General features: G+C 28.6%; 2 protein-coding genes across 2 annotated transcripts in view; one reads left to right on the top strand and one right to left on the bottom strand.

Annotated features, from left to right (window-relative positions):
* Positions 1 to 8,801, top strand: part of LOC113388517 — a 36,926-nt gene extending 28,125 nt beyond the window's left edge. The window contains exons 4-7 of the mRNA XM_026625890.1: positions 5,772 to 6,105; positions 6,179 to 6,402; positions 7,261 to 7,510; positions 8,756 to 8,801. Coding sequence (XP_026481675.1) covers positions 5,772 to 6,105; positions 6,179 to 6,402; positions 7,261 to 7,510; positions 8,756 to 8,801 — 854 coding nt within the window. The remainder of the gene's footprint in view (positions 1 to 5,771; positions 6,106 to 6,178; positions 6,403 to 7,260; positions 7,511 to 8,755) is intronic.
* Positions 8,802 to 10,807: 2,006 nt separating this feature from the next.
* On the bottom strand, positions 10,808 to 11,810 carry LOC113388516 (E3 ubiquitin-protein ligase CCNB1IP1-like). The gene is made up of 3 exons (XM_026625889.1): positions 11,586 to 11,810; positions 11,191 to 11,516; positions 10,808 to 11,048 (listed from the first exon to the last, which is right to left on the bottom strand). The coding sequence occupies exons 1-3, from the start codon at positions 11,808 to 11,810 to the stop codon at positions 10,808 to 10,810; spliced, it is 792 nt and encodes a 263-aa protein (XP_026481674.1).
* Between the last annotated feature and the right edge of the window lie 2,600 nt (positions 11,811 to 14,410).

Here is a 14,410-nt window from a genome sequence, read left to right as displayed (position 1 = left end):
GTGGATACACAAATGTTTTATTACACATTTCACATTTGTATGGTCGTTCACCACTATGAGTCAACATGTGATTTTTTAATAAAGTCCTTTTGGTGAATCCTTTATCACATGTGTCGCATTTGAAAGGTCGTCCTTCGGTATGTGTGATTAGATGTGTTTTTAAGTCTTGTTGGTATCGAAATGATTTAACGCATTGATGACATTTGTATAGGCGTTCTTTTGTATGTGTCACCATGTGTCTTTTAAGATTGCAGATGAGAGTGAATCCTTTATTGCATATTTCACATTTGTGGAATCGTTCTTTTGTGTGGATAAGTATGTGTCGTTGTAAGTGGCAGTTGTGACCGAATACTTTGTTACAGGTTTCACATTTGTGGACTTTTTTAGTACCTGACACATTCTTTTCTTCAACAAGATTCTGGGAAGAATCCTCACTCTCTATTTTGATACCACTTTGTTGTATTCTTCATTTGTCGTTTCTTCTGTATTACTAAAACTTTGTGAATCGTCATCTGAATATATTTCGGATTTAACAACTACATCGAAGTCTTCAAACTCTTGTTTTATACAAGTAGAATCAATTTCTTCTTCAATTGGTTCAGTTTTTATTTTAACATTGGAAAACGTACTTGCCTCTTCACACATTTTTATATTATAGTGAATTTAGCATTTGATATTTACGTGATATCAAATGTAATGTTAATAAATAATAATGAACAATAAATATATTTTAAAATTGAGAATTTGATTCTTGTTTGATGTATCAACAAATGTCAAAACTGTCAAATATGGCGCAGTACAATTTTTATAATCTTTTATTGTTTTATTATAATAAAATACCTTAATACTTGCAGAATTTATAACTAAATTTAATTGCTAAATGCCTTATTTCTAGCTTTTGGAAATAAATATTTGAAGTTTACAAAAATTGATTTATGTTTTTGTGACAGCACTCGCCATATTTGACAGTTTTCACCGTTTGACAGTTCTTTTTTGGTGAATCAAATTAAATTAAGTTAATAAACAATAAATAATATCTATAATATTCAAGTTTTTGATAAACAAATGTTTGAAAATAAAATTCATATCAAAAATAAAATAATTGTTAATATAAACAGCACATTATAAATTATTTATGGGTGTCAGTTATGAACAAATGTCAAAACTGTCAAATATGGCGACGAAAAACCTATTTTTAATAATTATTACTTTTATTTTAATATTAGATATTCACAATTACTTTAATAGTATTTATTCATAAAATTTTATTACTCTAATTTTGTCTACAATTTGGAATGATTTATTGAAATTTAATAAAAATTTATTAATATTTTGACATCAACAAGCGCCATCTTTGACAGTTTTCACCGTTTGACAGTTGCAATATTTATTCAGCAAATCAAATAAATAATAAGTTAATAAATAATGAATAATAAATAATAATGAATGAAAAATGAATAATGAATAATATACTAAATTTAAAGCAACAAATGATTTTAAATTAAGTGCACATTAAAAATAATTGTTAATATAAATAGTATAAGTTTATAAATATGTCTGATAACCTTAATTCACCTACAAATGCAATTATTAAAACTGAGCCAATTGGATATTCCAACGATAAAATTGAAAATGTACAAATAAAAGAAGAGCCTGTTGATTCTGATATATCGGAAACAAGCTCAAGAGACAATATCAAATGTACAAAACCTGTACTAACAATTCACGAAGACTTGAAACAAGAAATAGTAGAAATTGAATCCACAATACAACGTTTCACCTGCCAAATATGTCCTAAACAATTCCCTTACAAAAGTCATTTAAAAAGGCACATGGATACTCACACCGAAGAACGACTTTACAAATGTATTGAATGCCATAAGTCATTTGTGTCTGCACAATGTTTAAAAGCACATGTACTTATTCACTCTATAGACCGACCACACAAATGTAAAGTATGTGGTAAAGGATTCATTCGTAACTGTGATTTAAAAAAACATACACAAAACAAACATTCTGGTACTAAAGACCGATTGTTTAAATGCGATGTATGCAACAAAACTTTTGCCAGTACTGTGTATTTAAAACTACATGCTGATATACATACTAGCAAAAGCTGTCATAAATGTAAAATATGTAATAAACTATTTGTTAATAAGTATTATTTAAATGCACACATGGTTTTGCATACAGGCGTAAGCAATCATAAATGCAAAATATGCCAAAAAGTCTTCACACCCTCCACAAATTTAACTACACACATGTTAACACATAGCACAGAACGACCTTTCGCATGTGAAATGTGTCCTAAGACTTTTTCCACTCCACGTAGTTTAAAATCTCATATGTTTGTTCACACCGCAGAGCATCCACACAAGTGTGATGTTTGTGCCAAGCCATTTCGTTACCCCCTTGAATTAAAAAAACATATGAACACCCATACTGGAGAACGTCCTTATGAATGTGGAATTTGTAATAAAGGTTTTGCAATGTTGAAAACGTTGAATCAGCATATGTTAACTCATTCGGCAGAACGACCTTATACTTGTGAGGTTTGTGGTAGAGGTTTTAATAGACCGAGTAGGTTGAAGAAGCATATGGATGTTCATAGATAAATGATAAGCACAAGAGACCGGGTTTGTTAAAATAATAAGAGGTTACTCATAGTAAATGTGAGTCTCCAGTTGAAAAATAAAGCTAATGAAAGATTTAATTTAGTTGATTTGATCTGTATTGCTGAGCTAACTATTGTTAGTCTTAAATTTTGTCAAATATTCACTATCAAGCGATTGGAAATGTAAGAATGAAAACAGAGATGTTCAAAAGACAATAATGAGTCTTGCTTGAAAAGATTCTTCCTGTAAAAAGTAACAACAGACAAAATAATGAAGCAAGAATCACCAAAAATAAAATAAAATAAAATGAAATTAGAAAAATGTAATAAACATTGATGAAAGCAAAGGTGAATTATATAAAAAAATATGAATATATTATTTAACTTGTGTTGCCACATCACTCCCCCTTGTTGATCAGAAAGTAAAATATTTGCAATGAATCATTTATCAAAGAATTTTTTTAGCAACCAAATTAACAAAACATAAATATTCTGATCAAAAGTGTTCAAATTGTTAAAAATAATCAAAATAGGTAAGATTTAAATAAAAAAATTATTGAAAAAATGACATAAATAAAATATTAATATATTATTAATTCTACAAATATAATTATTCATTAACTTCGCGTAGGGTAAGTTACAGTAAACGCAAAAAATCGAAAATGAAAATTTTTATGTATCTTTACGTTTCAAAACCTTCTGAACATTTTGGCATACCATAGAAAAAATGGGTGTTTGTGTGTGTGTGTGTGCATGTATGTGTGTGTGCATGTATGTGTGTGTGTGTGCGGATACAAAGTTTCGTCGACGATTTCGGGAACACGGATGAAGCGATTTGAATAATTTAAAAAAACATTCGATTTGCATTGATAAGGAGACGTACTGATTAGTTTTTGGCGAAGGCAGGTCTAACCGTTTCGGAGTTACTGGGCAAAAAGTGCCAAAAACGTTAACTTAGTTTTTAATAGAACGGAGCGTCCGATTTGAATAATTCAAAGAAGATTTTACTTGTATTAACAAGATGAAGAACTGATTTTCATGAAGGCAGGGCAGGTTTAGCGGTTTCGGAGATCTAGTAAAAAAAGTAAGAAGAAATGCCTCTGGCGGTCAAAAATGATCGTTAGACAAATGCACATCAAATTATCAGATATTTTATAGAGATTTTAACAATAAGTATAAATTTTGTTTATCCGTTAGACGGCGACGCGACGCTTACGCGCTTCGATATTTCGTCTCTCTGCAGTTAAAGCAGTACGATTGCTTTGAAAAAAAGTTCAGAATTTCCAAAATATTTCAAAATACACTTTTCTTCAAAAAATCTTTTTTTTAAAAAAAAGTAAATTTTTGTTAAAAATTTATAGTTTCTCAAAAATCCAATTTTTCAGAGTAATTTTTTTTCAAAAATGTTAATCTTAAAAAAAAAATAGTTTTTGGTACGGGAAGTACCAGCAATTTGCCTTAAGGCACGATGCCTTACACCAGGGCTTTTTAAACTTTTTTATATAGCGACCCCCTTCAAGCTTAGGAAATTTTAAACGACCCCCTCCTCCAAATAATAAAATATATATTAACCGTTATCGCATTATTTTACAATGTAAATAAAATAAGAATTGAAGAATATGTACCCATTCATGTTTTATATAATTGGAAACGTTGACATAAAACTATATATATATATATATATATATATATATATATATATATTTATTTATTTATTCAATAGAAAAAATAAACTTTTGTAACAAATTCTTTATAAGAAAACATAAAACTATATCTGCATATTCAATAGAAAAAATAAAATTTTGTAACATTTTTTTAATGAAAACCTATTATTAGCATCAAACAATATTAATGTGATGAATGTGATTGTTTATTTTTACACAAATAATTAAATCTAGGCTCAATTTAAGTTATTGCAGATCGTAATAAATTTTCAACGTATATTAAAGTTGAACGGTATTTTGACTTTATGTAAGTTAATGTAGAAGAGGCTGATTCACATAAATATGTTGCACAAAATGGCAGTAATTTGTTTATTGCCATTTCCAATAGTAGGGAATATTCTGATTTGATTTCAATTCAAAATTGAAAAAATCTGAGTCGCAAGATAGTATCACTTGTTAATTCGGTAAATTCTTCTTGTGCTTTTAAGTTTGAAAAATTAATTTCTTCCATTTCAATTGAAAATGGATTGCAAATCCATTGTTGTGTATCGATGTCATTGAGAAAATATCTATGCATGTAAACTTCCAAATTCTTCAAATGATTAACTATAATTTTTGTTATAGGAGTATCTTTTTTTGAAATATTGTTACTAATTATATACTCGTCAGTAAATGGAAACATTTCGAGCGATCCACTTTCTACTCTGTTTTTCCATATAAGAATTATTTTAACAAAGGCCTCAAGTTTATTTTTTAACATAAACATATTAACGCAGACTCTCTGCATTGATAAATTCATATCATTGATTTTATCAAAAATATTGGCCAAATAGCATAGCTTGAGAAGCCATAAATTATCGTGAAAATAGCCGGCCTAATAATACTAATTTTAAAATTTTCTTTATAATGATTGAAAAGTATCAGATCTTTGCGACCCCTTCCTAGTAGTCTCGCGACCCCCTGGGGGTCGCGACCCCCACTTTAAGAAGCCCTGCCTTACACCACTAGTTACATTTTAATTTATTGCTAATATTTTTTTTAGAGTGTAATCAATGAAGATGAGTCAAAACAAGACTCGAAACGTTTGCAAAAAAAAAATTAAAAATATTTTTAAACTCAACTTTATTTTTTATTAACTACCCTAAGGAGAAGTTTCGATAGAAACTTGGAAAGTCGATAGAAAATCTACTTTGCTATTTATATATTTTTTCGACGTTTCATGTCATTCTGAATCGTTTGACATGGAAATTGAAGAAAATATTAACATTATTACACATAATTTAAAAAAGTCAAAATCTATCACAATATACTTAAAATGAGAAAATTGTTATAATTATACTCATTATTTTGTTTCATATAAATTTTTTTATATATTTGTGCTAAGGATAATTGAAACCAGGACTCGAAACGTTTGCAAAATTAACCAAAATCATTTTTGTACTTAACTTTAATATTGTAACCTTTAAACCTTTATATCATTTATCTTTTTCCAGCTTACTACGAGCCCCAATACGCGCCCCCCAAAGACATGAAACCACCAGCAACCTCTAGAATCTCCTTGTATCACCACCAGCCCACAGCCATATACCACGAACCACCATCCCTCGGCTACCATTACAACAGTCCGAAACCCACATACTCATACGAATACCTGCACAAAGAGCCTGAACCAGCACCACCGAGCCCCACTTATGGAAGTGGATTCGTGGCAACATCGATCGGGCACCATCAAGTCAATTATGGACCACCACCTGTGCACCACCAGGTGACTTATTTGGCACCTACGCAGCAGGTTCATCATCATCATGGGGATTATGATTATGACGAGTGAGTAGATAGAGGTTAAAGTAATGATAATTGACTAGTGGTAATAAATATGTGTGGTTTGTAATTTTTTTAGTCATCATCATGATCACCACGAGAGTTATGGGGTGCCTTACCAGGCACCAGGGTTCTTCGATAAATTGAAAATGAAGTTCAATTGGTATATTTTGGGAAAGCTGCTGCTTAAGTTGATTTTGTTTAAGAAATTTGTGAAGTTTGCAGCTATTTTGTGCCTTTTGTTTATTATACCAAAGTTGAAAAAGGGAAAGAACGATGATGAAGAGGACAGGTCCAGAATGTGTAAGTTTATTATCTACATATATATAAAAATAAGTCGGGTTTTCCTTCTTGACGATTTAACTCCAGAACGCACGAACCGATTTCGACAATTTTGCATTCGTTGGAAAAGTCTCGGGCTCCGCAAGGTTTATAGATAAGAAAATTAGTGGTGCATGGCATCGTGCCCTAATGCAAATTGCTGGAACTTCACGCACCGTAATTAAAAAATTGAGTAATGACATTAGTGAGAATTATCAGAATTATGCTTGGTTAAGTCAACGAACAATTCTTGCCGCAAAGAATAATGATGTCAACGCACTGAATTTTACCATTCAATCAAAAATTGCTGGCGATTTTGGTGACATACCAATGATTCCGACTGGTCTTCCGTTCGATTTCAAACGATTGCAATTTCCAGTTTGCCTTGCGTTTGCAATAACAAGTCGCAAGGCCAATCGCTTAGTGTTTGCGGGATAAATTTCAAATAGATTATTTAGAAAATCATTGTTTTTCTCATGGGCAGTTATACGTTGCTTGTTCACGAGTTGGGAAACCATCCGCTTTGTTTGTGTTAACGTCAGACCAAAAAACAAAAAATGTGGTTTACCAAAGAGCACTTCAATGAAACGGATAATTTGCGGATTCACTTTCATTTACTTAGAGAAGTTCAACTAAAAGACACTTCATTTTTGTAATCGAAATAAATTCATTACTGTTGTGCAATAAAATCAAATTTTTCCTTTTCAAATATAAAACAAACAAAAAATTTCTTCATCTTTCTCACGAAACCATCTGGTAGCGAAACGGAGTTCGTCGGGTTTGCTAGTATATATATATATATATATATATATATACATTTCTAAGTCTTTTACCCCTTAGTTTCAGTTATGTCCAACGATGCCCAAGAAGCCCTGATGCAGATGTTTGTAGGAGCAATGGACATGTATGCATCAGGTTCGAATTGGATGAACGAAGCACCGAATAATAGTACGAGTAGTTCCAAGGATCATTATTATGATTATTATATGAATAATAGTAAACACGACAAAGATAATCATCATAAGGATAATTCGAATTGTAAAACTAGCCGGATGCTGGATAGACTCGACGAAAAATACAGTTTTGCGAGGTAAAGAAAATATAATATCAACTAGTTGGCCTTGAGGCAAGTTACATGAACTTCCTGATAATGTGTAGATAATAGACTTAATCAATAAAAAATAAATTTATCTATGAGTTATTAAAAGTATTCCGAGTGGATTTATTACATATAATTGAAAATGTACGATTACGTTAACTCGGAGTATTTTCTAAAAGCAAATTTTCAAAAATCAACAATTTTTTATAATTCAACCAGTTTCCGTAGGACTTTAATGGCTTAGTATGTTTATTAAGACCTCATTAAGGTACTCTATCGTTATACCAAGTAAATCGTCTAATATTAATTCTAACAAACGTCCAGAAAACTACTCATTTTCTCAAACTTCGATGAATTTTTAAAATTAAACTACTTGTCGTAAGGCCGTAATATTTCAGTAAGTTCTAGAAGTCATGATATATACTGCCAAAAAACTCCATAAAAATCGGGTTAAATTTATTTTTCAACAGTTAATTACAAGAAAACATCTCGGTAGATTTTCACCTAAAACAAATCAGTGTCATTCCCAACTAATATCTTTCGAACAGTTTTTGATTTTTGAAAATCGATTCGGTAGGATCAGCTTAAATGTGGACAAAAAGTTTAACACCATTTCTCAAATTACAAAGAAAAGGCTTGGCCGATCGTCGCACAAAACTGACAAACAATAGTCCTCATCGGGATACATCGAATGGCTTTTAAATTTTTGAAATCGGTCTAGTCGTTTTTGAGAAAACGTCAATTTTACGGCAAAAAATCTGTTTACACACACACACACACATACTTTTCCTTGGTCTCATTCGATTCAGAATGGCTTGAAACGTGAGAAAACATAAAATTAGCGAACCGGATTTTTTTTATGAAAACAAACTTCTCCTTTGGGAAGCTTTTAATATGATTTTCAAATATTTTTATAAATATCTTGCTTAAATAAATAAATATAAATTTAATTACTAGGACGATCACGATGCATGTCCATTTTTTATTATAAACTTTGTGTAGATGTTATAACTAAACCGTTTCTCGTAGGCCTATAATATTTTACTATGTTTGTTTAAAGAACACGGTCACAATTTATTGAAAGAAACTATATATATATATATATATATATATATATATATATTCACGCAAACACCTTTAAATTTATATTTTATTAAATAACTCTTAATATAAATATTTGTTTCCTTATCTATGAATATTTGTATATAAATTCATTATAATTTATTATATTTTTAGGCTCTGGGATATGTATCAAGCAAATTCAGAAGAAAATGTTGTTTAATACAAAATAAATTGTATTTGTATCTGTGTGTGTGGAATAAACAAAAGTGAAATAAATGGACTACAAAATTATCATCGTAACAGTTAAGAGATTAATATTGTCGAAGATTTACATCGAAGTAAGTGGATTGAATTTTGAGATATATCTTAAAATTACTTGAGTTACGTATTAAGTCTACAGTTTTATATATATACACCTAAGTCTGTTTTTACACGGAGATTGGTTCCAGAAGAAGCCGTGTAAAAAAAAAACGTGTAAAAAAAGACATTGATCTTATACAAAAATGGGTGATTTGTCCTACTCTCTAAAACCTATTAAAATTAGTGAAAAACAAGAATTTTCAAGAACAAGAATTCATGTTTATTTTTAATAATAATTCCCCTAAATTAGTGCTATTCACATTTGCTTTGACCAGTAAAAATTGTTTGTACGCACTAAAGGAGAATTTACTTAAATCTTTAAGCTAGTGTTCGCAAACTATCGATACTATCGATGATTTCAGACTTTTTTCTTTCTTCGCAAAAATTAAATTTGACAAAAAAATTTAAGTACATAAAATTTCAAATCGTGCTAAATGGAATAAAATCGTGTAAAAAAATTAAAAATATTCAATTTTCAAACCGTGTTATATCAAAACCGTGTACAAAAAGACCGTGTAAAAACAGACTTAGGTGTATATATATATATATATCTTGATAGTTTTTTCAACGTTGAAACATATTTAAGAGTAACTAGCGGCCCATTTGTAAAAATAAAAAATGTAAAAAGTATTTAAAACCTTTTATTATACGTTTTGACACCACATGCGTGTCATCATTCTACTAGCAACTACAATAAATTGGAACATTTTACTAATAATAAAACAATTATGAAATAAATATAAACATAGAGAAACATTATACATACCATTAGGGCAAAAACACACATTTTTTTTTTTTTATATTAGAAAATTAAAATTGTATCAATATTCGAGGACATTTTTTTGGAAAAATAATGATGAATAACCACAAAATTAAAACCATTTTTAGAAAAGTTCTAAACTGTAACACATTATGACGCCTGAAGCTGTAGCTGCTGAATGATGACACGCATCTGGTGTCGAAACGTATAAATAAAAGGTTTTAAATACTTTTTTCATTTTTTATTTCGACGAATGGGCTGCTAGTTACTCTTAAATATGTATATATATATATATATATATATATATATATATATATATTAGGGTGGTCCTTAATATGGACATTTTTGAATTTCCTTGCTCCCAAGGGCTCAAATGCTTCCAAAATAATAACAAAAAATTCTCTAAAAGTTTTAGCTTTCAATATTAACATTTAGATAGTCCGCAATTCAATTAAAAGTTTTGTATATTCATTATTAACATATGTCATTAAGTAAAATCTTGCGCCATCTGTGATAGCATTTATGTACTCAAATATTATGACTCTTAAAAATATTTATAAATCATTTAATCTCTAATTAAATCTATGTTGAATGTTTAACAAAATATTTATTCACCATGGAAGCAAAATTAATTTTGCAGCAAAATATTTATTTAATTGGTGATTTTGACGCTCAAATTGTCAGTAATAAATTGCCATGAAAATTACAAGGCTGCTATCACAGATGGCGCAAGAATTTACTTAATAATAAATATATGAAACTTTTAATTGAATTGCGGACTATCTAAATGTTTATATTAAAAGCTGAAACTTTTAGAGAATTTTTGTTAATTAATTTGGAAGCATTTGAGCCCTTGGGAGCAAAGAAAATTAATATGTCCATATTAAGGACCACCCAAATATATATATATTTTAAATATTAGATATAGCAAAACTTTAAATCTAAGTATTTATTTATTTATTTCAAACAAGTCTGCATATACATTGTAAGTATAATTAATAATAATTATTAATATGCATATTATAAACTTTCATAATATTTTATTTAAATGCATCCTTAAGAAAACCAAAATGTATCCCTTCAAATTATTATTATTCCTTTCTTTTTCAAAACAAATTATTTCCTCCATCATTATTGCGAAAACCAACTTCTGGATCGAAAAGATTAAAAGGCTTCTGATTATTTTGAGCCACTTGAACAAAATCATTCATCCTTCTATGATTATCGATATGCATCGCATGTTGTGAGAGAAATGGTTGTGCATCTTCGATGTTATGATGCATATCGTCTTGTGGACTTAAATTGTGTTGAGATCTTTGTATGTGCATTGGGGAATCATATCGGAAACTGAAAGAGGATAGAGAAAGCGAAGAGGAAAAGACTTAATCATCGATGTAATACAAGGAAGCAGAAGATTGAGATATATATATATATATATATATATATATATATATATATATATATATTTATATATGTATCTTTTTCCTACCTCTGTTGCTGATTCTGCAAAGTCCTCTTCATCCTCTTCTCATTGTCCAAATCGATCTGCAGCTTCTGTATCATCCTGTTCTTCTCCAAGAGCTCCACCTTCTGCTTCTGCAAAACAGTCTGCACCTGCTTCATCTGTTCCTCGTAGTGCTTCTTTTGTCGTTCACAGTTCTGAAATTCTGTCTGCAAGAAACCTATACGAGTCCTCAAGTGCTCTGTCACATGTTTCGAACGTTCCAACTCTTGAGCATTCTGGAACGTCCAGAACCGTATTGATCTGATACAAATTTCTAGAGCGTCGTCTGGTTTCATACCAGCAAGTATCATCTGGGGGTAAAGGACACAAATCACTTACTACATCCAACAAATATTTTTACACTAGTCATTTACCCTTACCGATTTGTATTTCTCCGTCGGGTTCAGATTGGTTTTAACAATGTCAGTCCCTTCAATCATGATGGTGTTACAAGCGGGGCACCTCAAAGAGTTCGGGTCGCCCCCTTTCAGGATTTTTAAGCCGTGTTCTGAACAAAAGGCGTGAGAACAACTCGTCATGTATCCGACGTATTCCAGGACTTTGCGACATTTTCGAAAATTGCAATACAATTCGCATTCTGCCATTATGAGAATTAAAATTTTATTTTATAACACATCAGATTATAATGTACGCAACTGTCAAATTGCGGAAAGAAGTGTTGCCAACGGAAGATGTACCAGGAATATAATTTGTTGTATTGCGTTTTCAAATAAATTAAGTGAAGGTAATAAAAAATCGTTTAAATTAGATAGTTTTGTTTAAATATTCTGTATATTTATATTATGTATGTTTATATTTGTTTATAAATTTTTCTTGCATATGTATTTTAATCTTTTTATATCTAACTTCATAGATAAAAGAAGAGTATAATATCTAACTTCAAGTCAATCATTTTGACGTTTTCAAAATAAATTAATGAATAATAAAAATGACGATAAATTTTGGTTTTTAATATAAATTTGTGCGCTTTTAACGTAATTATATATTAGTTTTAATATATTAAAGTGATAAATGTAAAAATCTTATTTCAAACTGTTATTTATATATATAATTCAAGGAATTTAGCTTTGGAAATTTGTTGAATTCATGGTGAAAAATATCACAAGGGATGAAAATTATATAACCTTAGTTTTTTATTTAAATTTGATCGATGAATATGTTTGATTTAATATACTAAAGCTTTAAAAAATGATCAATTTAAAAATCCTATTCAAACCGTTATTTATATAAATATATCTCAAGAAATTTAGCTTTGAAAATTTGTTATAGTGTTATAAAAAGTGCTCAAAAATATCACAAAGAAGCTCAAAGAAAATTAATTTTGCTTTATTATTATTTGATACAAGATTATTTGATTTTAAACCAATTTAAAACTAAAAGAGTGAAAGCATAACATGTTAACATTTAAAAAAAAATTGCTGTAATAAACAAGTTATGATTAAATAACACTTTCATATTTAGTTAAATTCTCAGGTAAACTTCAATTTATAAAATAATATAAATAAAATCAATGTATATATTTTTATGTATAAATATATATGTTATTAATTTTATCTAGTTAAAAGATCATATATTATATTTAGACATAAGTTTCCCTTTTCCTTATATTTGCTGTAATATTTTTGTATTAAAAACTTAGGGATTTAGATGAAATTTTAGACACAAATCTTTTGGCTTTAAACTATAATTAAGAATATACAACAAAGTTAAGTTATGTATAGAATTGAATTTGTGATTAAATTAATTTTAGTTTATTTTTTTTCAAATATTTTATAAATATATTTTTGTTTATTGAAGGTGAAACAAGTGGAGACTGGAGACTTACTAACAGGAATTTTAAATTGTATAACTTAATCTTTTTCTTTTAATAGCACAGGAACGTGCTATTAGAAAATCTGCACAAAAAAACTTATTTGCTTATTATTATATTATAAATATAATCAATTATGTTAATATAACAGCAAATATAAGGAAGAAACTTATGTCTCAAGTATAAAACTTGCATAAAATCAAATTATTTGTTCAAACAAATTTGACGTTAACATAAATTTCAAATTTAACCGCCAAAAACTTTTTAAAAACGCATATAACTTCATGTTAAACATTTGACGTTGCAAACAATAATTTATATTATTATTATTTTAAAAATAACTGATGCTATTATAACTCGTTAGTCTTTGTGTTAGATTTTTTAATAATAATTAATATTTTATATAAACATAAATATGAGTAATTGTCAAAAATTTGTTAAAAAAATTGTAGTGTGTTGCAATAATAATAATAAATCCTGCAATAATAATAATAATAATAATAATGTTTTGTACATACTTTTACTTAAATTCATATCCTATCCATGATTAATTTTAAATCTTTACCTATTAATTTATTAATAAATTTTGAATTCATTTTTTACAAATTTTAAATTCAAATTTCCCTCTAGAATTGAAGTGAAGTTTTGAAGCTTTTCCGCATCAAACTTCACATCAACCGTTTGACATTTGTAACCACCATTATTTATGCCTAAAGTTCTTTAATATGAAAATAATATTTTAAAATGGCAAATAACGATTTATTTAGTGTTTTTCATAATATAATCATTCCTTTTATATTATAATTATCCTGGTGTGTGTTTTATAATTGTGTAACATGTTAATAATGTTTTCGGAGCGTCATGGATGAGGACGGTTCAACAATCGTTGGTGAGTTAATTATAAACATTTAATTTAAATAGAAAATAGAAAGTGCGTTGCGTTTATTGTGTAATGGATATGTAAAAGATACACATCTAGTTTTTTATTACCTCCAGATTATATCTATATTTTTGTATATTGAAGTTTAATGTTAGAGTCAAACGATTTTTACAATGGCTTTCAATTTGTTGCAAATGTATTTATTTTTTCCAATTAAGCCTACATGACTAACGTACCGAGAAGTTAATAAAACAATTAAAAATATTTCACTGAAATTCAATTAAATCAATTTATTACTTAAACTCTACAATTAAAAGGTCGATGTACAAGTCATAGTTGGTTTCTTGTAATTGTAATGGAATCATATAAGACTTTTTGTGACAAATGATTGGAATCATATAAGACTTTTGTGGGAATTTGCATGATAATAGAGTAAAATATAATATTGGTTTTTATTGAATTTGAAAATGAAGAATTTTGCTTATTCTTTTCGA

The sequence above is a fragment of the Ctenocephalides felis genome, unplaced genomic scaffold, assembly GCF_003426905.1.
Source record: "Ctenocephalides felis isolate EL2017-DRISC unplaced genomic scaffold, ASM342690v1 CF-g0.4_SCAFFOLD_03572, whole genome shotgun sequence".
Lineage (NCBI taxonomy): Eukaryota > Metazoa > Arthropoda > Insecta > Siphonaptera > Pulicidae > Ctenocephalides > Ctenocephalides felis.
Note: the sequence above shows the minus strand (reverse complement) of the source record. Positions and strands in the feature narration are given on the sequence as shown.